A 24,100-nucleotide genomic window follows, 5' to 3' on the forward strand; every position below is an offset into this window, starting at 1 on the left:
TATTGTAGTGCCTTATTTTATCCTCTTTTTATTATTTTTATTGTATGTATTTTTTGCATATGTGTTAATAAAAGTCATTTTACATGATCTGGTTCTATTTTGTTGGTAGTGTTATGGCACAGCAACTTTAAAGCAAAACTGCAAATCTGGAAATAAGTATAGCTATGTAGTTGTCATATAGTACTCGGAAAATTAGGAAGACGACACTGATAGTCACTTAGGATAAAGTACTGTTTATAGAGAAAAGTTTTAACAGTTAATATCCAGATATTTTTTGGTAAGTCAGTAGTATATTTTCATCACATGCAGTAAAAATGCAATGGAAAGGGACTTGATAATTCTGACTCCGAGGTAATCTGAAAATAAAAAATGAGCATCATTTTCCACAGAATAAAGTTTTGGCTAGCATTAGCTGGCAAGTATATCAAAGGAGTAGTCTACTGGAAAGTAACTTTAGTCCGTTGTGCCTGGGCTGCAAAAAGAAAAAAAAAGAAAGAAAAGAAAACGAAGAAAAAAAATTTAACTCTCCTTCCTCCATTCCCCCGTAGCGCCACTACAGCTGTTCGGCCCGGTCATCTTCCGTGTGCACGGATCGTCACACTGTGCTTAGCCTATCGCTGGCCACAGCGATGCCTTGGCCGGTGATTGGCTGAGCGTAGTGTGACAATCCGAAGGAAGAAGACCAGACCGGAGGACCAAACAGCTGTTGCGGCATTACGGGGGAAGGGAGGAAGGAGAGTTAAAGTTTGTTTTCTTCTTTTTGCAGCCGGGCACAACAAGTTACTTTCCAGGAGACTACTCCTTTAAGAACATCTGTCACTTGACAGGTCACATAATTTTTTTTTTTTTTTTAAACATGGTGTATTTATACAGTATCCTGTGCATATTTTATGCACAGCATTTGAAGCTGCAGATTTCATTGTAAACTAAATGAATGAACACGGCTTCAAATCAAGTGCATCAAATATGTGCAGGATACTGTATATGTAAATAGACCTAAGGGTGTATTCACACGTACAGTATCCTGTGCAGGATTTGAAGCTGCAAATTTTATGCTGTAGCGTTCCATGTAAACCAAATGACTGAACACAGCAACAAATCTGCAGCTTCAAATCCTCCACAGAATACTGCACATGTGAACAGACCCTTAACAAGTATTTCCGGCAAAAAGCCAAAACCATGGCAATTTCTCTTCTATTGTGCACAAGCAATATTGCACGGAGTCAAACTTTCAGCAGCAATACTGCTACAAGAGCTACTTTTAACAGGTTACGTTGAACCATACATTTGGCTAATGGGATTCTGCTGCCAGTAACATGTTTTATCGCTGCCATACCTACATGGGTGATCTACCTAAGGTTTGGTGTGGCTTTACAGATTCACTACAACCTTTGTTCCCCTTACATATTCAAAAAGGTACAAGTTCATTACCTAAATTCTATCTAGCTGTAAGGGATATTTGACACAATGCTTCATACATTACTATGATTTGTGGACAACAAACTCCCATATACAACATGAATGTTCACCAGTTGCCCATAGCAACCAATCAGATTGCTTCTTTCATTTTTCAGAGGCCTTTTTCAAAATGGCGAGGCAAGCTGATTGGTTGTAATGGGCAACTGGTCAACTTTTTCTCTACACTGGTTTTGATAAATCTTGCACACTAAGATTGTGTGTGTGATAGTGATGGAAAGTTCGTATAACTAAAGTGAATCTATTCATTTCGAGTGATTCACTGAAATGAACCGATTCATGAACCGATTCTTCGGTTCTCAATCTGAAAAGTAGGGGGTGGGATTGTGACTCACCAGTAACTACTTCCCAGTCACTCCCCACACTGCCGATTGGCCTTTACCCCTTCACTGTAGTCTATTAATTCCTGCTGTGCATGAGGCTTAATAGAATATATTGGAAGGGGGCTGGACCAGTCGGCAGTGTGGGGAGGGACTAGGAGGCAGTTGTGGTGATGTCACACCCTGCATCTCCGATTGTCCACACCCCCTTCCATTAAATTCTATTAAGCCTCCTGTCTGCCTACTCCCAATTCTGGTGATAGAGCTCTATAACACAGCAATACATATGAGTAATGTACATATGTGTATAACTACACAGTTCCACTGCACAATTCCCTCCCTCCCTGGTAAGATCTGCCTGCACAGTCACCTACTCATTACAGTTCGAGTCACTATCTGATCACTGATTCCAAGAACCGTCCGAGCAGATCTTCAGTACAGGACTGCGGCAGACTCCAGGCATCAGTAGAACAGCTTACTGACGCAATATCATGTCCCTAAATTAATCCCAACCTCCCCTAACATTCAGCAATCAGAATATTGAACTCACAGCAATGTGAATAAGTTTATCACCTTGAATTAGTGTTTTCCAAAAAGTGTGCCTCCAGCTGTTGCTAGAACTCCCAGCATGCCTGGACAGGTATGCTAGGAGTTGTAGTTTTGCCACAGTTGGAGGCACACTGTTTTGAATGTTCAATATTTTGACTTGTACAAGTCATCATTCTGCAGAAGAATACGTTCATGCCTCCATATTTTGCTGCAGAAAAACTCTAGCAAAATTTTCAGATGTGAACCCACTCGTAGAGTAAGGTCACACGTAGTGCATCAGGGAATGGCCGCAATGTGTGTGAGAATGCGCACTGTGACTGCTAGTAGCGGCGGATTGCTGCTATGAGCAAACAAGGCAGGACACACGAAGCACGGCATCGCTTCTCGGCCTTTTGGCTAAGATCAAGTGTAGTATCTGTTCTTATCAGTTTTATTGGTGGACCAGACACCACCGATGTGAGACTGGTGAAGACAGTGCTGCATGGAGGGGGCAGATGTACCGGGGCTGGTTCTTGGCGGAATCAGCTCAACGGCTGCCCTGATGTGAGTGGTGACCCCAAGGTGCCGAAACTCACTGAGAGGACAGGCACCCTGAGTGAAAGCACTTGCACCATATCCCTACAACTTGTGGCACTCACCTCTTGATTCCCGGCCTTCTGGCTAGGATCGGAGAAATTTTTATAAATTCCTGCCAAATGTCCGGACAGTAAACCGGCACACATTATATTATTTTTTTATTTTTGTTCACTGTGTCACTTTTTACATGTCGTGTGTCCACAGGATTTGTCAGGATGCGGTAGCCCTTCTGGGTTTCCCTCCTGGTGTTCTAGGGGAGGTGTGTGTGGCCATCAGGTTCCGCACCTCCTTGCAAAAACCCCCGGTACTCCTGCATGGGCAGGGTACTGACCGTTTATGGCTCTGCAGGCAGATACCTTGGCTAACACCAAGGGGGATGCCGGGAGAATTTGTAGTCCCTCAGTAGCTTCGGTGAAAAGGGACATCGAGCCAGGAACCTTGCAGGTACCTTTTGGTCTGGTGGCGAAGGGTAAGGTTTGTTGGGGGGGCCTCTCCCTTTGTGCACTTTTTTTTTGCACTTTGGTTGATTCGAGAACACGTTCCTTGGCTCTTAAAGGAAAAAAAAAAAAAAAGGACACATGGAGCATGGCAGGAGGCACACTGTAGGGATGGTCAGTAGAGTATTCGCAGTGTCAAACACGCTGTGGATGTGCTACGTGTGAGCCTACCCTAAGTGTTAGTTAACACATGCAGATTTACTGCTAAATAATAAATCTCTTCCATTGAGTCAATGTACTGTTCTACTGAGGACTAGAGTCTGTTTGCTGCAACCTAAGGGATCAGGAGAACTGCTGCCTGGAACCTGATCTCCAAGTCTGTGCAGATCATTCCCTCTAGGGCCAGGTTCCCAGTGCAGTTACTGGTTTGCATACTGAACTGTTTCAAATGATTCATTTAGTCTGGTGAACTGAATCATCTGGTTCATTGAAAAGAACCGGATGAAAAGAACGAATCACTCATGAACCGGACATCACTAGTGTGTGAGGAATGTGCTGGGTGGTCATATAGTTTTATGTCACATTATAGTTGAGTTGGTAGGAAATAAACTGCCTGTGGTAAACGACTATACCAAGGCATCCAGAGAGAAGGAATCAAAAAAGTAGTAGGGAAGATGAAAGCATGCATGCCAGAAGGTATACAAAGTGTAGCTACACGCACTCACAGAGCACAAATTGAATGGACATAGATTTCTAAAGAGTTATACGGTTAATTTCCTAAATTATCAAAATGTATAAACTTTTTTTGGGCCAACTTTATTAACACAATTGTATGCTCCCAACCATTGCAATATAATTAAAATAGTAAATGGAAACATTTTCCTGCAAGGTAGAAACTCTACCTGGAAAAGACTAAGGCACTCATGTAAAAATATCTTTTGTAACCATATGTGATTGGTAGTATTACTTAATACAAGAAAAATAACCTTTAAAAGCTATCCTCATCTTAAAGGGGTACTCCGGTGGAAAACTTTAATTTTTTTAATTCAACAGGTGCCAGAAAGTTGAACAGATTAGTAAATTACTTCCATTAAAAAATCTTAATCCTTCCAGTACTGATTAGCTGCTGAATACTACAGAAGAAATTATTTTCTTTTTGGAACACAGAGCTGTCTGCTGATTCACGAGCACAATGCTCTCTGCTGACATCTCTGTCCATTTTAGGAACTGTCCAGAGTAGTAGAAAATCCCCATAGCAAACATATGCTGCTCTGGACAGTTCCTAAAATGGACAGAGATGTCAGCAGAGAGCACTGTGCTCGTGATGTCAGCAGAGAGCTCTGTGTTCAGAAAAGAATTTCCTCTGTAGTATTCAGCAGCTAATAAGTACTGAAAGGATTAAGATTTTTTTTTTATAGAAGTCATTTACAAATTTGTTTAACTTTATGGTACCAGTTGATTTAAAAAATAATAATAATAATAATAATAAATTTCCACCGGAGTACCCCTTTAATATTCTCAGAGAATTTGCCACAATGTCTGATAGGTGACAGTACCAGAGGTGGCACTTACACAAACAGAACAGGGACCTTTGCAGTCTCCACAATAGAGGTGGCTGTGCTTGTGTTGCCTTTTGTTTTCTTTTTATCGGAGTCACAAACAGAAGCAAAAATTGTCACTGGACTCATGTTCTCCCAATAGGTGAAGGTCACAAAAAACGGTACCAGCAGTTGCAAGCCATTTATGCACCTATAAGGCAAGTTCACACACTGCGTTTGTGGTGCAGTTGCTTCTTGCATCCCAAAACTGTGAAGAGATTTGTAAAAGAAATCTATAAGATTTCCTTAATACTTCTTTATTTAACATCTGTTCCAAGCTTCTTTTTAAACTCTGGTTTGTAAATCTAACCCTACAGATGAGAATGAGTTGCTTAGATGCAATAGTCTAGGTCAGTGTTTCCCAACCAGGGCGCCTCCAGCTGTTGCAAAACTACAAATCTCAGCATGGCCGGACAGCCAAAGGCTGTCCGGGCATGCTGGGAGTTGTAGTCTTGCAACAGCTGGAGGCACCCTGGGTGGGAAACACTGGTCTAAGTCAATCTGTAACAGCAAAGTTAAGACTACAAAGCACCTACAGCCCTGTTCAGTAATACTAGCTTTCCTGCAGGCACATGGTCAAAGTATGATCCCCAATCTGGAAATCCCAAATAACTAGGAGTTGAGGCAGGGGATTAAACATTAAAGATCTGTGTAAGAAGCTTCAGGGCAACAACATTTCTTCTTTGCAGCATAGTTTATATGGGACAAAATGCCCTACCGTAAATATTTTTAGCAAAAATTTCTCTTTTTATATTCTTCTCAACCCAGAAATGTTTTGTTTTTTCCAGAACTGTACAAAATAAATATGAGCCATCTCGTACAAACCACCATTTTTCCACTACCAAAGTAGTTCTTCCAGAAAATAATATGTCCCATAAGTGTAAACTTTTTTTCAAAATACAGTACATTCTTTTTCAGTCTGTCCAACATCACATGTATTAAAAAATGTCTTCATCAGTCTCGGAGTCATCACTTGCTCTGGTTAATTGTTCAAGCTCTTCACCATCCTAAAAATTTTTATAAAAAGAAAATGACAAAGAAATCCAAAAAATTAAACCTCAATGAATACATTCACCAAAAAAATAAAAAAATAAAAAGAAGAAAAAAAAAGATAAATGACACAGCTGTCTCCCAATGCTGACTTTCTGGCAAGAACAAAGGATCATGCATGTGGTATTGCCCAATTCCTATTTTGACTACTTGCCATGGGCTGTCTAGAGGTTCCCTTAAACAATGGATCAAAAGGTTCCCGATTAACTGAAAAATAAACAGACTAAATAGATTAGTACAGGGGAGGGCCAGACTACACCGCTGTTATACGGGGGAGGACAAGACTACACAGCTGTTATATGGGGGAGGGCCAGACTACACTGCTGTTATACGGGGGAGGACCAGACTACACCGCTGTTATATGGGGGAAGGCCAGATTACACAGCTGTTATATGGGGGAGGGCCAGACTATATAACAGACTGCTATTATAGGGGTAGGACCAGACTACACAGCCAAACTGCTATTATAGGGGGAGGACCAGACTACACAGCCAGACTGCTGTTATAGGGGGAGGACCAGACTACACAGCCAGACTGCTGTTATAGGGGGAGGACCAGACTACACAGCCAGACTGCTGTTATAGGGGGAGGACCAGACTACACAGCCAGACTGCTGTTATAGGGGGAGGACCAGACTACACAGCCAGACTGCTGTTATAGGGGGAGGACCAGACTACACAGCTGTTATATGGGGGAGGGCCAGACTACACCGCTGTTATACGGGGGAGGACAAGACTACACAGCTGTTATATGGGGGAGGGCCAGACTACACTGCTGTTATACGGGGGAGGACCAGACTACACCGCTGTTATATGGGGGAAGGCCAGATTACACAGCTGTTATATGGGGGAGGGCCAGACTATATAACAGACTGCTATTATAGGGGTAGGACCAGACTACACAGCCAAACTGCTGTTATAGGGGGAGGACCAGACTACACAGCCAGACTGCTGTTATAGGGGGAGGACCAGACTACACAGCCAGACTGCTGTTATAGGGGGAGGACCAGACTACACAGCCAGACTGCTGTTATAGGGGGAGGACCAGACTACACAGCTGTTATATGGGGGAGGGCCAGACTACACCGCTGTTATACGGGGGAGGACAAGACTACACAGCTGTTATATGGGGGAGGGCCAGACTACACTGCTGTTATACGGGGGAGGACCAGACTACACCGCTGTTATATGGGGGAAGGCCAGATTACACAGCTGTTATATGGGGGAGGGCCAGACTATATAACAGACTGCTATTATAGGGGTAGGACCAGACTACACAGCCAAACTGCTATTATAGGGGGAGGACCAGACTACACAGCCAGACTGCTGTTATAGGGGGAGGACCAGACTACACAGCCAGACTGCTGTTATAGGGGGAGGACCAGACTACACAGCCAGACTGCTGTTATAGGGGGAGGACCAGACTACACAGCCAGACTGCTGTTATAGGGGGAGGACCAGACTACACAGCCAGACTGCTGTTATAGGGGGAGGACCAGACTACACAGCCAAACTGCTATTATAGGGGGAGGACCAGACTACACAGCCAGACTGCTGTTATAGGGGGAGGACCAGACTACACAGCCAGACTGCTGTTATAGGGGGAGGACCAGACTACACAGCCAGACTGCTGTTATAGGGGGAGGACCAGACTACACAGCCAGACTGCTGTTATAGGGGGAGGACCAGACTACACAGCCAGACTGCTGTTATAGGGGGAGGACCAGACTACACAGCTGTTATATGGGGGAGGGCCAGACTACACAGCTGTTATATGGGGGAGGGCCAGACTACATAACAGACTGCTATTATAGGGGGGAGGACCAGACTACACAGCCAGACTGCTGTTATATAGGAGGCCCAGACTACACAGTTGTTATATGGGGGAGGGCCAGACAATACCACTGTTATACGGGGGAGGGCCAGACTACACCGCTGTTATACGGGGAGGGCCAGACTACACCGCTGTTATATGGGGGAAGGCCAGATTACACAGCTGTTATATGGGGGAGGGCCAGACTACATAACAGACTGCTATTATAGGGGTAGGACCAGACTACACAGCCAAACTGCTTTTATAGGGGGAGGACCAGACTACACAGCCAGACTGCTGTTATAGGGGGAGGACCAGACTACACAGCCAGACTGCTGTTATAGGGGGAGGACCAGACTACACAGCCAGACTGCTGTTATAGGGGGAGGACCAGACTACACAGCCAGACTGCTGTTATATAGGAGGCCCAGACTACACAGTTTCTATATGGGGGAGGGCCAGACTACACAGTTTCTATATGGGGGAGGGCCAGACTACACCGCTGTTATACGGGGGAGGGCCAGACTACACAGCTGTTATATGGGGGAGGGCCAGACTACACAGCTGTTATATGGGGGAGGGCCAGACTACACAGCTGTTATATGGGGGAGGGCCAGACTACACAGCTGTTATATGGGGGAGGGCCAGACTACACAGCTGTTATATGGGGGAGGGCCAGACTACACAGCTGTTATATGGGGGAGGGCCAGACTACATAACAGACTGCTATTATAGGGGGATGACCAGACTACACAGCCAGACTGCTGTTATATGGGAGGGCCAGACTACACAGTTGTTATCTGGGGGAGGGCCAGACTACACAGCTGTTATATGGGGGAGGGCCAGACTACACAACTGTTATATGGGGGAGGGGCAGACTACACAACTGTTATATGGGGGAGGGCCAGACTACACAACTGTTATATGGGGGAGGGCCAGACTACACAGCTGTTATATGGGGAGGGTCAGACTACATAACAGACTGCTATTATAGGGGTAGGACCAGACTACACAGACAGATTGCTATTATATGGGAGGAACAGACTATACAACCGGACTGCTGTTATAGGGGGGGGGGGGGGGGGGCAGACTATAATCAACCTGTTTTGGACATTAGTCCTGACAACAGGTATTCTATGAATAAGGAATTCAGCCCAAAACCCATACACACCTTTTTGTGGTCATACTAAAAAAAAAAAAAAAAAAAAAAATGTTGTTACAATAAAAGTTGTAAGTGCTAAATTTCCCATTTGTGGATTTTTACTTGGTATGATGGTGCCAGACTACACAGCCAGCTACTGTTATAGGAAGGAGATATTGCTAAAATTGCTGTTATGAGGTGGTGGTGGGGGGGGGGGGGGGGCATTCCAGTCTACACCAGATGACTACTGCACCAGTCCACATCAGCTGTGTCAAACAACAATACCAGTGATAAATCCTGCTTGAAATACACATTATGCTTAATTACTTGTGTCTAAAGTAATACACTGACTTTTAGAAAACACAATTGGTATAAATATTTTTAGTGCATTTCCCTCAGAAAATAAATACACCAAAATTGGGGGAAAAAATACTTACACCACGAGAGCGCTCCCAAACATCTCCATTTACTATTTTTAACTTTTCACGTTGTGCAGGACCTTTGGATTCTATTATTCTGCTTGCATTATAAATATATATAGAGAGAAGAACCACAGGAGCTTGAAGAAAGAATTCCAGAGAGGGCTTAAAATTGAATACAAAAAATGACACAACTGTAATTATAACAGTTGTCACTTGTGCTGTGAGTACGTGAAACATATTGTCTCTGAATTTCAGTATAAAAGCCACTGACAACCCAACAAATGCAGTAGCAAAAATGAGAGCAATTGAAAATCCATTATGGCCATAAAAAAATCCACAGGACTTGATTTTGCTGAAGTGCTCACTGTGAAGAGACAATGTGAGCCCATTGAACAAAACACCAAACATGTAAAGTTTGCAATTTTGAATAAAAATGCTTTCTGAAATCTGGTCCCCATCTTTCAAGATTTTCTCATTGTAGATATTCGCCAGAGCAGCTATTATACACTGCAGTAAAATCAAAAAGTGTCCAAATCCAAGGGGGATATATTTCAGTGTACTCTGTATTGCCTGATCACTGATTTTGTGGGCTTCAGTTTCAGGCTTTGCTATAAAAATACAGCTGTTGGATGGTTTTGAGTGAAAAATGTGGTGAACTACATGAACGGAGACTTCTTTGTGGGTGCCATTTGGTGATGTGAGGCCCATTATGGAGAGGAAGAGTATTAGGAGACATGCCCACTGAACATATGAAAGTTGCCGTCTGAAAAAAAACATAAAATAATAAGAATCTTTTACAACATTATTATATTTTTAGTTTTTAGAAGTTAAAGGGAATTTGTCAGCTCCAGATCAGATACAGGGCTACAGATACCAGCAGAAAGGTCACAAAAAGAGGATTCCTTTTGCTTATATCTGTGTAAATCGATTTTTTTTTGCAGCTCAAGTGTCACAGAGGTGGCACTGAGATGCAGCAGCACACCTCCTCCAACCCCCAAACATCCCTCACTCCTTCATAATTGGTGCACAAGGCTCAGTTTTCAGCACTGAGCTGGATATCTGGCAAGCTACAGACATGACCTTGCTTAAAGGGATACACGGCCACATTTTTATTTATTCTATATGCCCTGGCTACCACCATTAAAATAGTAAATATTAACTTACCTTCCGCTGTTCCCTGATATCGGTCTCCAGCCCGGTCTTCTCCCTGGTTTTGGGGCCAAAAAGTCAAACTGCACTCATCTAATTGCTGGCCGCAGCAATGCATTGCCTCTGTCGGTGATAGGCTGAGCGGCAGTTTGTTGTAACAGGCCCGAGCGGCAGAAAGATGGCCCGATCCAGGCCGTTAAATGATACTGACACTGAGTCTATTACCAGCCGAAGCAGGACATCGCTGTGGAGCACAGTATGACGTGTTGGGCCCCAAAATCTGGAAAAAGACCAGGGCTGGGAGAAGGATATGGGGGGCACTGGGGGAGCGGCAGGGGGCAGCTTAAAAAGTGAACCTGTAGATAATAACATTATATGTATATTAGTAATATACATTGGTTAAAAATGTGTATATTTTTGTCCCTGCAGCTATTGGCTGTGTGTCTCTGTGAGGAGACCAAATACAGGAAGTGAGGGTGGACAAGCAGGGCACTGTACACCGAGGACAAGCAGGGCTCTGTGCACTGAGGCTCTGTGACAGGTTCCCAGCTCAGACATCAGGATGATTGACAAGCCAGGAGCCTGTACAGATCCCTGCTTGTCCTGCCCTTACTTTCGGTATTTGGACTCCTCACAGAGACACACATAGCTGCAGGGAAAGCATTTGTCACCCAAAAATATACCATTTTTTAACCAATGTATATTACAAATATACAAATAATAGTATTATCTACACTATATAAAAAGTTTTATGTTGATGACAGGTACACTTTAAGTTTATTATTTTAATAGTGACAGTCTGGAAGTTTAATCTCCTTGTGACTGCAGGAATTTTTTTTTATAGAAACAATCATACAATGTAGACAAAACCACAGAATCCAAGGAATCTGCAAAATTCACTGCAAGGTTCCTTTACTGGTAGTGTGTCATCCATATCTCTTCAATCATTGACAGACACTGGGAAAATAAAGGTAATATATAAAGACCAGCTCCAGAATGAAATTTACGTTTGGTTTGGTACTTACTTTAATATTATCCTAAAGAAGAACGCAGTTGTAATGATAACAAAATTGGACAACAATACAGCCATGGCCTAAAACAGAATATAAAAACAACATTATTTACAAGAGAAGAAATGACAAATATAGTAAGTTGCAAACACTAAGGCTACCCATTATTTCTCTAGGTCAGATAACAAATGTGAAAATATTATAAAAAACAACATTAACTGTAATAGAAAATCATACAAGAACTTTGCTGGTGTGTGGAGATTCAAATACCATTAGCACTCTACTGGGCATTTTGGGAAAAGCAATATGCAAATCAGCTTAATCACACCACCTTCACATGTAGCATTCCCTAAAATTCAGCTTAAAGGGGTACTCCAGTGTAAACCTTTTTTCTTTTAAATCAACTGGTGGCAGAAAGTTAAACATATTTGTAAATTACTTATATTAAAAAATCTTAATGCTTCCAGTACTTATTAGCTGCTGAATGCTACAGAGGAAATTCCTTTCTTTTTGGAACACTGATGACATCACGAACACAGTGCTCTCTGTTGACAACTCTGTCCATTTTAGCAACCATGCATAGCAGATGCATAGCAGATGTATGCTAAGGGAAGCATGGTGGCTCAGTGGTTAGCACTGCTGCCTTGCAGTGCTGGGGACTTGGGTTCAAATCCCACTAAGGACAACAATAAATAAAGCATTATTATTATAATAACGTCAGCAGAGAGAACTGTGGTCGTGATGTCATCAGAGAGCATTCCAAAAAGAAAAGAACTTCCTCTGTAGTATTCAGCAGCTAATAAGTACAGGAAGGATTAAGATTTTTTAATAGAAGTCATTTACAAATATGTTTAACTTTCTGCCACCAGTTGATTTAAAAGAAAAAAGGTTTTCACCGGAGTACCCTTTTAAGCTCCAGTTACAGAGTCTCAGAAACTGATTGGGTTTTAATGTCTAAACAAGAGGCCCCCCACCAGCCAATCCAGAACACCCTGTTTTGTACTGATGAGGGGCAGTACCCCGAAACAGCTGTTTGCAGATGGGTCCTCTTGTTCAGAGAATGCTGATGTTTAGGAAATTCTACCTGTGAAGGTGGTGTGATTGAGCTGCTTTGCATATCTACCGTATTTATCGGGGTATACCACGCACCGGCCTATAACACGCACCCTCATTTTACCAAGGATATTTGGGTAAAAAAAGTTTTCTACCCAAATATCCTTGGTAAAATGAGGGTGCGTGTGTGTGCATGCGTATACCCCAATACACCCCCAGGAAAGGCAGGGGGAGAGAGGCAGTCGCTGCCCGCTTCTCTCCCCCTGATTTCCTGGGGTCTAGAGCCCTGCTGCCGCCGCTTCTCTCCCGCTGGCTATCGGCGCCGCTGCCCATTCTCTCCCCCTGACTATCGGTACCGGCGCCCCATAGCCAGGGGGAGAGAAGCGGCGCCGGCAATGGGGCAGTGGCGCCGATAGCCAGGGGGAGAGAAGGGGCAGCGGCACCCATTGCCGGCGCCGCTGCCCCGTTGCCTCCCCCATCCCCGGTTGCATAATTACCTGTTGCCGGGGTCGGGTCCGCGCTGCTTCAGGCCTCCGGTGTGCGTCCCATGCGTCGTTGCTATGCACTGCACGGCGCAATGACGAGTGACGTCATTGCGCCGCGCTGTGCATAGCAACGACGCAGGGGACGTACACCGGAGGCCTGAAGCAGCGCGGACCCGACCCTGGCAACAGGTAATTATGCAACCGGGGATGGGGGAGGCAACGGGGCAGCGGCGCCGGCAATGGGTGCCGCTGCCCCTTCTCTCCCCCTGTCTGTCGGCGCCGCTGCCCCATTGCCGGCGCCACTTCTCTCCCCCTGGCTATCGGCGCCGGCAATGGGGCGACGGCACCGATAGTAAGGGGTAGAGAACGGGCAGCGGCGCCGATAGCCAGGGGGAGAGAGGGGCCGGCAGCAGGGCTCTAGACCCCAGGACAGGCAGGGGCAGAGAAGCCGGCAGCGCTGGCGGTCTCTGCACCTGCAAAGCCGCTGCAGTTCATTGATTTAAAGCGCCCGCTTTAAATCATTGAACTGCAGCGGCTTATCGACGTATATCACGCAGGTAGACTTTAGACTAAAAATTTTAGCCTAAAAAGTGCGTGTTATACACCGATAAATATATATATATATATATATATATATATATATATATATATATATAACTCAACGTGTGTGTGTGTGTATGTTCCAGCATCACGTCCAAACGGCTAAAGATATTAACATGAAACTTGGCACACATGTTACTTATATGTCAACAACAAACATAATTTAATGTTAAGGTAATTTAACCCTTACCCACCCCGATTTGCCAGGGGCGGGGTTTATGTTTAAACTCCCATACAAGTCAATGGGAAATATATGTTACTGCATAACTTCCAAACGATATTTCCATAATACTTGGTCACATGTTACTTATATGTCCACTTAAAATATAGGATAGTTAATTTAACCCTTAACTACCCCCCATTTGTGAGGGTCAGGGCTTTTGTTTAAAGTCCCATGTCCCAAATCAATGGGAAATGTATGTTCCCACATAACTTCCGTACAGCTGGAGATATTTCAATACCTGGTACACATATTACGGGTCGGGAGAGGAGGACGGGAGAGGAGGACGGGAGAGGAGGATGGGAGAGGAGGACGGGATAGGGGGTTGGGATATGACAACAAATTATGATGACGAGATATGAAGTCAAAAGCTTCCTCCTTTGTTTATTTTCTTTCCCAACAAGGATTAGGAAGGAAAAACCGGGCAACGCCGGGTACTCAGCTAGTATACATATAAACACCTACATATACACACACATAGAGATTTATATATATATATATATATATATATATATATATATATATTTCTACACTATAAATAAACCGTATATACTCGAGTATAAGCCGACCCAAATATAAGCCGAGGCCCGAAATTTTACCCCAAAAACCCAGGAAAAGTTATTGACTATCCTCCCCCCCCCCCTTCATCATCACCGCCTGTCAATCCCTTCATCAGTGGTCTTCAACCTGCGGAGTGCTGGGAGTTGTAGTTTTGCAACATCTGGAGGTCCGCAGGTTGAAGACCACTGCAGCCTTCATCATCATCCAGCACCCCCCTTTTGTTTTGTACTTATCTCCCTTCGGCGGGAAGTTATGGTGAGCTGGTCCGGGCCATCTATGCTGCAAGGACCGTCCGGTGGGGTGGTTAGTCCTTGCGGGCTGTCCATTTTTACCGGGGGGCCTCTTCTCTGTGCTTCGGGCCCGTCATGCACAATGTCCCTGTGCGTCGTCGTCAAGGCAACATCACTACCCTGGGGCCGGGCCAGAAGCAAAGAGAAGAGGCCCCTCCGGTGAAAATGGACAGCCTGCAACGACTAACCATCCCCACCGGACGGTCCCTGCAGCATAGATGGCCCGGACCAGCTCACCCTAACTTCCCGCCAAGGGGAGGAGAGTACAAAACAAAAGGGGGAGGGGGGGGGGGGCTGGATGATGACGAAGGCCGCAGTGGTCTTCAACCTGCGGACCTCCAGATGTTGCAAAACTACAACTCCCAGCATGCCCAGCAAAAATATTCTATATAACAGCAAAATATTCTTATTCACTTACTGGCTGTAGATAGGTCAGGACATAGAAAATTATAAGATTGTCTAAAAAGTAGAGAAATGCTGGGACAGCCCATTTTATGTAGCGGCAGAATTCCTTCAATGTAAAACAAGAAGAGCAACGCAATGATCGCCTTTCTGAAAAATACACAGAAAAACACAATATATATATATATAAAATGGTATACTTATATGGGGAAAATGTATCAAACCTTATGTAGGTTAACCCCCTTAAGGACTCCATTTCCACCTTATAAGGGTTACTCGGTTGAAAAACTATTTTTTTTTTTAAATCAACTGGTGCCAGAACATTAAACAGATTTGTAAATTACTTCTATTAAAAAAATCTTAATCCTTCCAGTACTTATCAGCTGCTGTATGCTCCGCATGAATGTCTTTTCTTTTGAAATGTATTTTCTGTCTGACCACAGTGCTCTCTGCTGACACCTCTGTCTATTTCAGGAACTGTCAAGAGCAGGATAGATTTGCTATGGGCATTTGTTCCTGCCCTGGACAGTTCCTGAGACAGACAGAGGTGTCAGCAGAGAGCACTGTGGTGAAACAGAAAATAAATTTCAAAAGAAAAAAGACATTCATGCGGAGCATGCAGCAGCTGATAAGAACTGGAAGGATTAAGAATTTTAATAGAAGTAATTTATAAATCTGCTTAACGTTCTGACACCAGATGATTTAAAAATAAATAAATAGTTTTTCACCAGAGTACCCCTTTAATTTGTTTTTGCAATTTAGTTATTTCCTCTTCCCTTCTAAAAATCATAATGCGTTGAATATTGCACCTACAGACCCATATAAGGGCTTGTTTTTTGTGTCACCAACTGTTCTTTGTAACAACACTTATTTTATAACAATCTGCAGTGAAACATAAAAAAAAAAAAATATTATTATTTGTGGGGTGGAAAAAAAAAAGCCATTTTGCTAATTTTTAGAGCTTCCGTTTCTACGCAGTGCACTTTTTGGTAAAAATGACACCTTATCTTTATTCTGTAGGTAGATACGGTTATGGGCATACCCAATTTGTGTAGGTTTTATTTTACAAAAAAATGTTTTAACTACATGCACCAATATTTGTACGTTCAAATGTGATTCAAACTAGGGGAGGGGCTTGTTCACATTTATTAACTTTAAAAAAAAAAATAATAAAATCACACTTTATTTTTTTTTTAGCCTCCATAGGGGCTATACCATGCACTTTTGATTGCATATACTGATAGCATTGATCAGTGTTATCGGTGCTCTGCTGCTCCAGCCTGCATGGCTAGCTGGAAGCAGCAGAAGACCGATCAGACGGCAAAGGAGGCAGATCGGGACATCGCGATTTCAGCCCAATCGGTGATGCCCGGCATTAATCCTGGGTCCAGGCTGCTGATAACAGTCGGGACTCACTGGGTTTAATGCATGCTCAGCCCTTGGACATGCTTTAAAAGCCAGTAACGGGACCAGGGTATACATGTACGCCCTGCATCTTTAAGGACTTAAATGCAAGGGTACGCCTCGTGTCCGCAACAGGTTAACAATGAAGCAGTTTCTCAAAGCAACCAGATTCCAGCTTTCATATTTAAACAAAAGAAAAAAAAGAAAAAAAGAAAAGGCCTCTGAAATATCCTCCTATATCTTTTGCATGCTGTAATGCAGGATGACATAATATCAGATCATAACAATAGTTAGGTATACGAGTAGTCTTGGAAAAAAATATCTGCAACAAATTTAGAGCAAAAGTATAGTCTACATACAATGATTAATCCCCCCGCTTCCCCACGTATTTCATACTTTTCTGTCAGCTCCAAAAAAAAGGCATGGTCTTAATAAAAGTGGGTTTAGCTTTGTTGAAAGATTTGTGGCTTTAAATGCACCAAATAATTTGCCAAATTATGGTGAACATTAAGCCAATTTATAGTTTGTCTAGACAGTCTTTTGATGTACCATATTTATCATCTGGAGCCACTGTCATAAATCCTGTGCATTTGAAATCTGTGAGGTCCAAGTTTGCACTAATATGGTAATTAAACTGTTTTAGTAAATCTGGGTCATTATTTTAAACTACATCCTATAGTCTGTCTCCCCTTAAATTTCGACTGGTTCTGAACACACATCATTAGCGCTTGTACAGATGCCCTTATACATTCACTTCTACCTCATGAAGCCTCATCAAGCCGCATCAAAGTTAGAAATGTAGAACCAACCTTTCCTTCTGGCACACTGTCATGTGATTGAGCCATTAACAAGAAGTGGTGGGCGGTACATAGAGAGGGAAATAACACATGACTGCAGGATCTGACTATTACAGTTGTAGTACGTGACCATTGAGACATGTTGGTCAAAAAGATAACTGTATACACAATACTGTAAAATATTTTTCAAGATTGACCCCAACGTTAATGCCTCGTGGCCCTGACATACCGTATTTTTCGCCCTATAGGACGCACCGGCATATAAGACGCACCCAATTTTAAAGGTGCAAAATCTAGAAAAAAAAGATTCTGCACCCAACACTGATCTTCAACCTGCGGACCTGCAGATGTTGCAAAACTACAACTACCAGCATGCCCGGACAGCCGTTGGCTGTCCGGGCATGCTGGGAGTTGTAGTTTTGCAACATCTGGAGGTCCGCAGATTGAAGACCACTGGATAGGAGGTAATACTCACGTGTCCCTGCCGCTCCGGACCCATCACCGCTGCCCTGGATGTTGCTCCATCGCTGTCGCTACGTCCCCGGGGTGTCCCCGACGCCGTCATCACGTCGATACGCACGCCGCTCCTATTGGATGACGGGACGGCGTGCGCGATGATGTGAGGACGTCGAAGGAGAGCGCCGGCCACGAAGGAGATCCCGGCACGGAGCATACACCGAGGAGGCAGGTAAGGTCCCTCCAGGTGTCCTGTAAGCTGTTCGGGACGCCGCGATTTCACCGCGGCGGTCCCGAACAGCCCGACATTCGCTTCAGATGCGGCGGTCAGCTTTGATCGCCGCGTCTGAAGGGTTAATACATGGCATCACCGCAATCGGCATCACCGCAATATGGCGAAAAATACGGTATATCACTTTCCTGCAATTGGGTCTGCTTGGATGCAATTCAAGAGCTTTGATTCCTTTCCACCAAGAACTATAAAAAGTATTCTCTATTTTCCCTGTCCACTTATTCCTTCCCGCTCTCTTCTCTTAATTTCATTAATAGCGTTCTTTGCCCTGCTACAGTTGCCTTAGTTGTCAGTCTTGACATGAACCATATTGTTCATGTCGTTATAATCCTTACCTTATCAACTTTTCAATGTCATGCCCTTGCTGACAATTTATCCTTTTCACTGAATATTTTGAAGGTCTGTTATTCAGGTTTTTAAGGTTAGATGCTCTGTTGCATTGTATTAGCGACAACAACATGCTGCATTAAAAAGTACCTGACAATTATTCTGTATTTTTGAGGTGTTATTTTAAACTTAAAGTGCAGCTTTACTTCTATATAAAGTGATGGGGTGTGCACAGTATTTGTTTAATCTACAGCATGGACCATTCATTGTACTTCTCATATCTATGCGCTAGGAGACAGTGCATCCTGTTATGCTTGGGATCTATGTTTCCTGACACGTTTCTTTTAGAAAAACTATTATTCTTGACTTTCCTGCACTATAACCAGGAATACTGATATAACAAGAAATACACTTTTATAAGAATAGACTGACTTTGGAGCGGGGTATTTGGGCAAACTGTAAGGCCATGTGTACATTTTATATAGTGTGGGGCCTTTGGGTACGTGCTATAGGCTCTAATGGGCTTTCTTGCCCTTGGTGGGGCTTGGAGCTAGGGGTCTCTCGGCTCTCACAAATTTACATAATTTCTATACTTATTGCCTATGTATTTTTGAGCTGTTTGTACTAGTTCTTCTGCCTTTTCATGCAACTACGGTAACTTTTAGTTCTGTTTCTAGATTATTATTAGTTACCATCTGTGGTTCCTATTCCCTCACTTTTTGTAACAGCTTGTGTACTTGTGTACCTAGATATTGGTTTTTATTTTTGCAGGATTGTACCCTTTAAATTGGACTTCTGGTGGGTTTTGTTTTTGGGCTGAATGGTGTCATTGGGGAGGATGGATTTTTGTTTGTTTTTATTAGATTTTTACAACTTTTATTTAAAAAAATAAATTAGACACAATCTGATTTAGAAAAAAAATAAATATAGTGAACATTATTTTTGACAAGAATAAAAAAAAAAAAAAAAAAACAATGAAACTTGTAGTCACAGCTGCCAGGCTACACTAATGTACTGAGTTCTAACAGTGGAAAATGCTACAAACAACTTACCTTTCATAATCACTCGAAAAGCCATTATCATACAAAACAAGAGCTTGACAGCCTCTGCACACACATTTACTGTGGCTGGAACATAGTCATATGAACCATCTGCCAAAGACAAAGCACAAGTCTACAATAGAGTCATTCATGTTTGGCATCAAGGTCTCAATCTCCAATAATAAAAAAAATAAAAAAATATATTATATATATATATATATATATATATATATATATATATATATATATATCATACACAGTCTCATTAGATACATTAGCTTTCAATACAACCAACTACCCTGCACAAAGACGAAAGTATAGAAAAATGCTGGTTAACCTGTGATGTCTGAGCCCTCTACTAATGTATACTTCATGTTATCTAAGAATAGTAAGGACACCAAAGAATTAAATTAATGTATTATAAACAAAGCTAAAAACATAAGTATTTTTCTTTCAGTTTATATTTATACAATGAGGTGAGTGGAAAAAGTACGATTCCTGACCTCCCACCGAAATTTTTTTTTTAAATGAATAATTTATTGGTATGTTCAATTTACAGACTATATTCTTATTGTGTGGGATTGAGAAGAAAAGAACAAACAATATCCATTCTATGTTAACAAAAGATAATGTACAATTTACCTTAAAGGGGTACTCCGCTGCTCAGCGTATGGAATAAACTGTTCCGAACGCTGGAGCCGGCAGCTCGCGACGTCATAGCCCCACCCTATCATGACACCACACACCGCCCCGTCAATGCAAGTCTATGGGAGGGGGCGTGACAGCCGTCACGCCCCCTCCCATAGACTTGCATTGAGGGGGGTGGACATGACGTCATGAAGGAGCGGGGCTATGACGTCACATTTTATTCCAAACGCTGAGCAGTGGAGTACCCCTTTAACCTCTTAAGGACGCAGGGCTTATGGATACGCCCTGCATTTCGAGTCCTTAAGGACGCAGGGCGTATCCATACGCCCGTGGGAATTCCGGTCCCCACCGCTAGCCGGTTGGGGACCGGAGCCGGATGCCTGCTGAAATCATTCAGCAGGCATCCCGGCATATCGCCCGGGGGGTCATTATGCCCCCCCATGTCGGCGATGGCCGCAGATCGCTGGACAATTCAGTCCAGCGATCTGCGGCGATTCCGGGTCAATCGGGTCTCCAGTGACCCAGTGACGGCCCCGAACAGCCAGAGCCTGCAGGGGTGAGGTGGCACTGGTGTCACCTCACGATCGCCCTGATTCGTCGGCCGGTAATCAGGGCGCCTGCTGCGGGTGTCACTCCCGCACCCGCTCCGCCCCTCTTCCAGAGGACGTGAGCGGGTGCGGGAAGACGACCCCGGGTGCTGGGGACCCCGATCCCCGGTGTCCATGTTGGGTTCGGGGCCCCAGGAGCGACGGCGGCGGCGAGGGACAGTCCTGCGACGGAGCAGCAGCAGGAGGTGAGTTACAGCCTCCTGCTGTTGCTTAGCAACAGCTCCCAGCATGCAAAAAGGGCATGCTGGGAGCTGTAGTTATGCAACAGCAGGAGGCAGACCACCACAACTCCCAGCATTCCCTTATGGGCATGCTGGGACTTATGGTTTTGCAACAGCTGGAGGCACATTTTTTCTATGGAAAAGTGTACCTTCAGCTGTTGTATAACTACAACTCCCAGCTTGCATAAACAGCTAAAGTGCATGCTGGGAGTTGTAGTGGTGCATCTGCTGGTTGCTTAACTACAACTCCCAGCATGCCCGTTGGCTGTCGGTGACTGCTGAGAGTTGTAGTTTTGCAACAGCTGAAGGCACACTGGTTGTGAAACCCATTTTTTTTTTTACCTAACTCAGTGTTTCACGACCGGTGTGCCTCCAGCTGTTGCAAACTACAACTCCCAGCAGTCACCTTACACCATGCACCGTACATGCTGGGAGTTGTAGTTTTGCAACAGCTGGAGGCACACTGGTTTTGAAACACTGAGTAAGGTCACAAACTCAGTGATACATAACCAGTGTGCCTACAGCTGTTGCAAAACTAAAACTCTCAGCTTGTACAGTCTGTCAGTGCATGCTGGGAGTTGTAGTTTTGCAACAGCTGGATGTTCCCCCCACAATGTGAACGTACAGGGTACACTCACATGGGCGGAGGCTTACAGTAAGTATCAGGCTGCAAGTTTGAGCTGCAGCAAATTTTCTGCCGCAGCTCAAACTGCCAGCGAGAAACTACTGTGAACCCCCCGCCCGTGCGACTGTACCCTAAAAACACTACACTACCACAAAAAATAAAATAAAAAGTAAAAAACACTACATATACACAAACCCCTACACAGCCCCCTCCCCAATAAAAATGAAAAATGTCTGGTACGCCACGGTTTCCAAAACGGAGCCTCCAACTGTTGCAAAACAACTACTCCCAGTATTGCCAGACAGCCACTGACTGTCCAGGCATGCTGGGAGTTTTACAACAGCTGGAGGCACCCTGTTTGGGAATCACTGGCGTAAAATTCCCCTATGTCCACCCCTATGCAAGTCCCTAATTTAGGCCTCAAATGCGCATGGCGCTCTCACTTTGGAGCCCTGTCGTATTTCAAGGCAACAGTTTAGGGTCACATATGGGGTATCGCCGTACTCGGGAGAAATTGTGTTACAAATTTTGGGGGGGTATTTTCTGCTTTTACCCTTTTTAAAAATGTAAAATTTTTGGGAAAAGAAGAATTTTAGGCAAAATTTTTTTTTTTTTTTTTACATATGCAATAGTCGTGAAACGCCTGTGGGGTATTAAGGTTCACTTAACCCCTTGTTACATTCCCCGAGGGGTCTAGTTTCCAAAATGGTATGCCATGTGGTTTTTTTTTTTGCTGTCCTGGCACCATAGGGGCTTCCTAAATGCGGCATGCCCCCAGAGCAAAATTTGCTTTAAAAAAGCCAAATGTGACTCCTTCTCTTCTGAGACCTGTAATGCGCCAGCAGAGCACTTTTCACCCCCATATGGGGTGTTTTCTGAATCAGGAGAAATTGGGCTTCAAATTTTGGGGGGTATTTTCTGCTTTAACCCTTTGTATAAATGTTAATTTTTTGGGAAACCAAGCATTTTAGGTAAATTTTTTTATTTTTTTTAAATAAAAATTCAAAAATTGGGTCTACAAGAACATGCGAGTGTAAAAAATGAAGATTGTGAATTTTCTCCTTCACTTTGCTGCTATTCCTGTGAAACCCCTAAAGGGTTAAAATGCTTACTGAATGTCATTTTGAATACTTTGGGGGGTGCAGTTTTTATAATGGGGTCTTTATTGGGTATTTCTAATATGAAGACCCTTCAAATCCACTTCAAACCTGAACTGGTCCCTGAAAAAAAGCGAGTTTCAAAATTTTGTGAAAAATTGGAAAATTGCTGCAGAACTTTGAAGCCCTCTGGTGTCTTCCAAAAGTAAAAATTAATCAATTTTATGATGCAAACATAAAGTAGACATATTGTATATGTGAATTAAAAAAAAATTATTTGGAATATCCATTTTCCTTACAAGCAGAGAGCTTCAAAGTTAGAAAAATGCAAAATTTTCAAATTTTTCATCAAATTTTGGGATTTTTATGGGGTATTTCTAATATGAAGACCCTTCAAATCCACTTCAAACCTGAACTGGTCCCTGAAAAAAAGCGAGTTTCAAAATTTTGTGAAAAATTGGAAAATTGCTGCGGAACTTTGAAGCCCTCTGGTGTCTTCCAAAAGTAAAAATTACCGTATTTATCGGCGTATAACACGCACTTTTTAGGCTAAAATTTTTAGCCTAAAGTCTGTGTGCATGTTATACGCCGATACACCCCCAGGAAAGGCAGGGGGAGAGAGGCCGTCGCTGCCCGCTTCTCTCCCCCTGCCTTTCCTGGGGTCTAGAGCGCTGCTGTCGGCCCTTTTCACCCCCTGGTTATCGGCGCCGCTGCCCGTTCTGTCCCCCTGACTATCGGTGCCGGCGCCGATAGCCAGTGGGAGAGAAGCGGCGCCGACAGCCAGGGGGAGAGAAGGGGCAGCGGCACCCATTGCCGGCGCCGCTGCCCCGTTGCCTCCCCCCATCCCCGGTGGCATAATTACCTGAGTCCGGTCCGCGCTGCTCCAGGCCTCCGTCGTGCGTCCCCGGCGTCATTGCTATGCGCTGAACGGCGCGGCGCATGACGTCAGAGCGCCGCGCCGTGCATAGCAACGACGCTGGGGACGGAGGCCTGGAGCAGCGCGGACCCGACTCAGGTAATTATGCCACCGGGGATGGGGGGAGGCAACGGGGCAGCGGCGCCGGCAATGGGTGCCGCTGCCCCTTCTCTCCCCCTGGCTGTCGGCGCCGCTTCTCTCCCCCTGGCTATCGGCGCCGGCACCGATAGTCAGGGGGACAGAACGGGCAGCTGCGCCGATAACCAGGGGGTGAAAAGGGCCGACAGCAGCGCTCTAGACCCCAGGAAAGGCAGGGGGAGAGAAGCGGGCAGCGACGGCCTCTCTCCCCCTGCCTTTCCTGGGGGTAGATCGGGGTATACACGCGCACACACGCACCCTCATTTTATCAAGGATATTTGGGTAAAAAACTTTTTTTACCCAAATATCCTTGGTAAAATGAGGGTGCGTGTTATAGGCCGGTGCGTGGTATACCCCGATAAATACGGTAATCAATTTTA

At 44.2% G+C, this 24,100-nt stretch overlaps 1 protein-coding gene and 1 non-coding gene across 9 annotated transcripts in view; one reads left to right on the top strand and one right to left on the bottom strand.

Annotated features, from left to right (window-relative positions):
• Positions 1 to 208: 208 nt before the first annotated feature.
• The window catches only part of SLC35A5 (solute carrier family 35 member A5), a 49,252-nt gene continuing 25,360 nt past the window's right edge, over positions 209 to 24,100 (bottom strand). For 3 of the 8 annotated variants that reach the window (XM_056558190.1, XM_056558194.1, XM_056558195.1), the window contains exons 3-8: positions 19,480 to 19,578; positions 15,168 to 15,301; positions 11,556 to 11,623; positions 9,397 to 10,144; positions 6,161 to 6,213; positions 4,793 to 5,963 (exon numbers count right to left, since the gene is read on the bottom strand). In XM_056558190.1, coding sequence (XP_056414165.1) covers positions 5,939 to 5,963; positions 6,161 to 6,213; positions 9,397 to 10,144; positions 11,556 to 11,623; positions 15,168 to 15,301; positions 19,480 to 19,578 — 1,127 coding nt within the window. In that variant the 3' untranslated portion in view covers positions 4,793 to 5,938. Of the gene's footprint in view, positions 357 to 4,792; positions 5,964 to 6,160; positions 6,214 to 9,396; positions 10,145 to 11,555; positions 11,624 to 15,167; positions 15,302 to 19,479; positions 19,579 to 24,100 lie in introns of those variants that run through there. The other 5 variants (XR_008888908.1, XR_008888909.1, XM_056558193.1 and 2 more) reach the window with 5 other exon arrangements.
• On the top strand, positions 2,722 to 2,905 carry LOC130359194 (U2 spliceosomal RNA). Its single transcript, XR_008889955.1, has one exon. It is a non-coding gene; the product is annotated as a U2 spliceosomal RNA (small nuclear RNA).

The sequence above is a fragment of the Hyla sarda genome, chromosome 2 (genome assembly GCF_029499605.1).
Source record: "Hyla sarda isolate aHylSar1 chromosome 2, aHylSar1.hap1, whole genome shotgun sequence".
NCBI lineage: Eukaryota > Metazoa > Chordata > Amphibia > Anura > Hylidae > Hyla > Hyla sarda.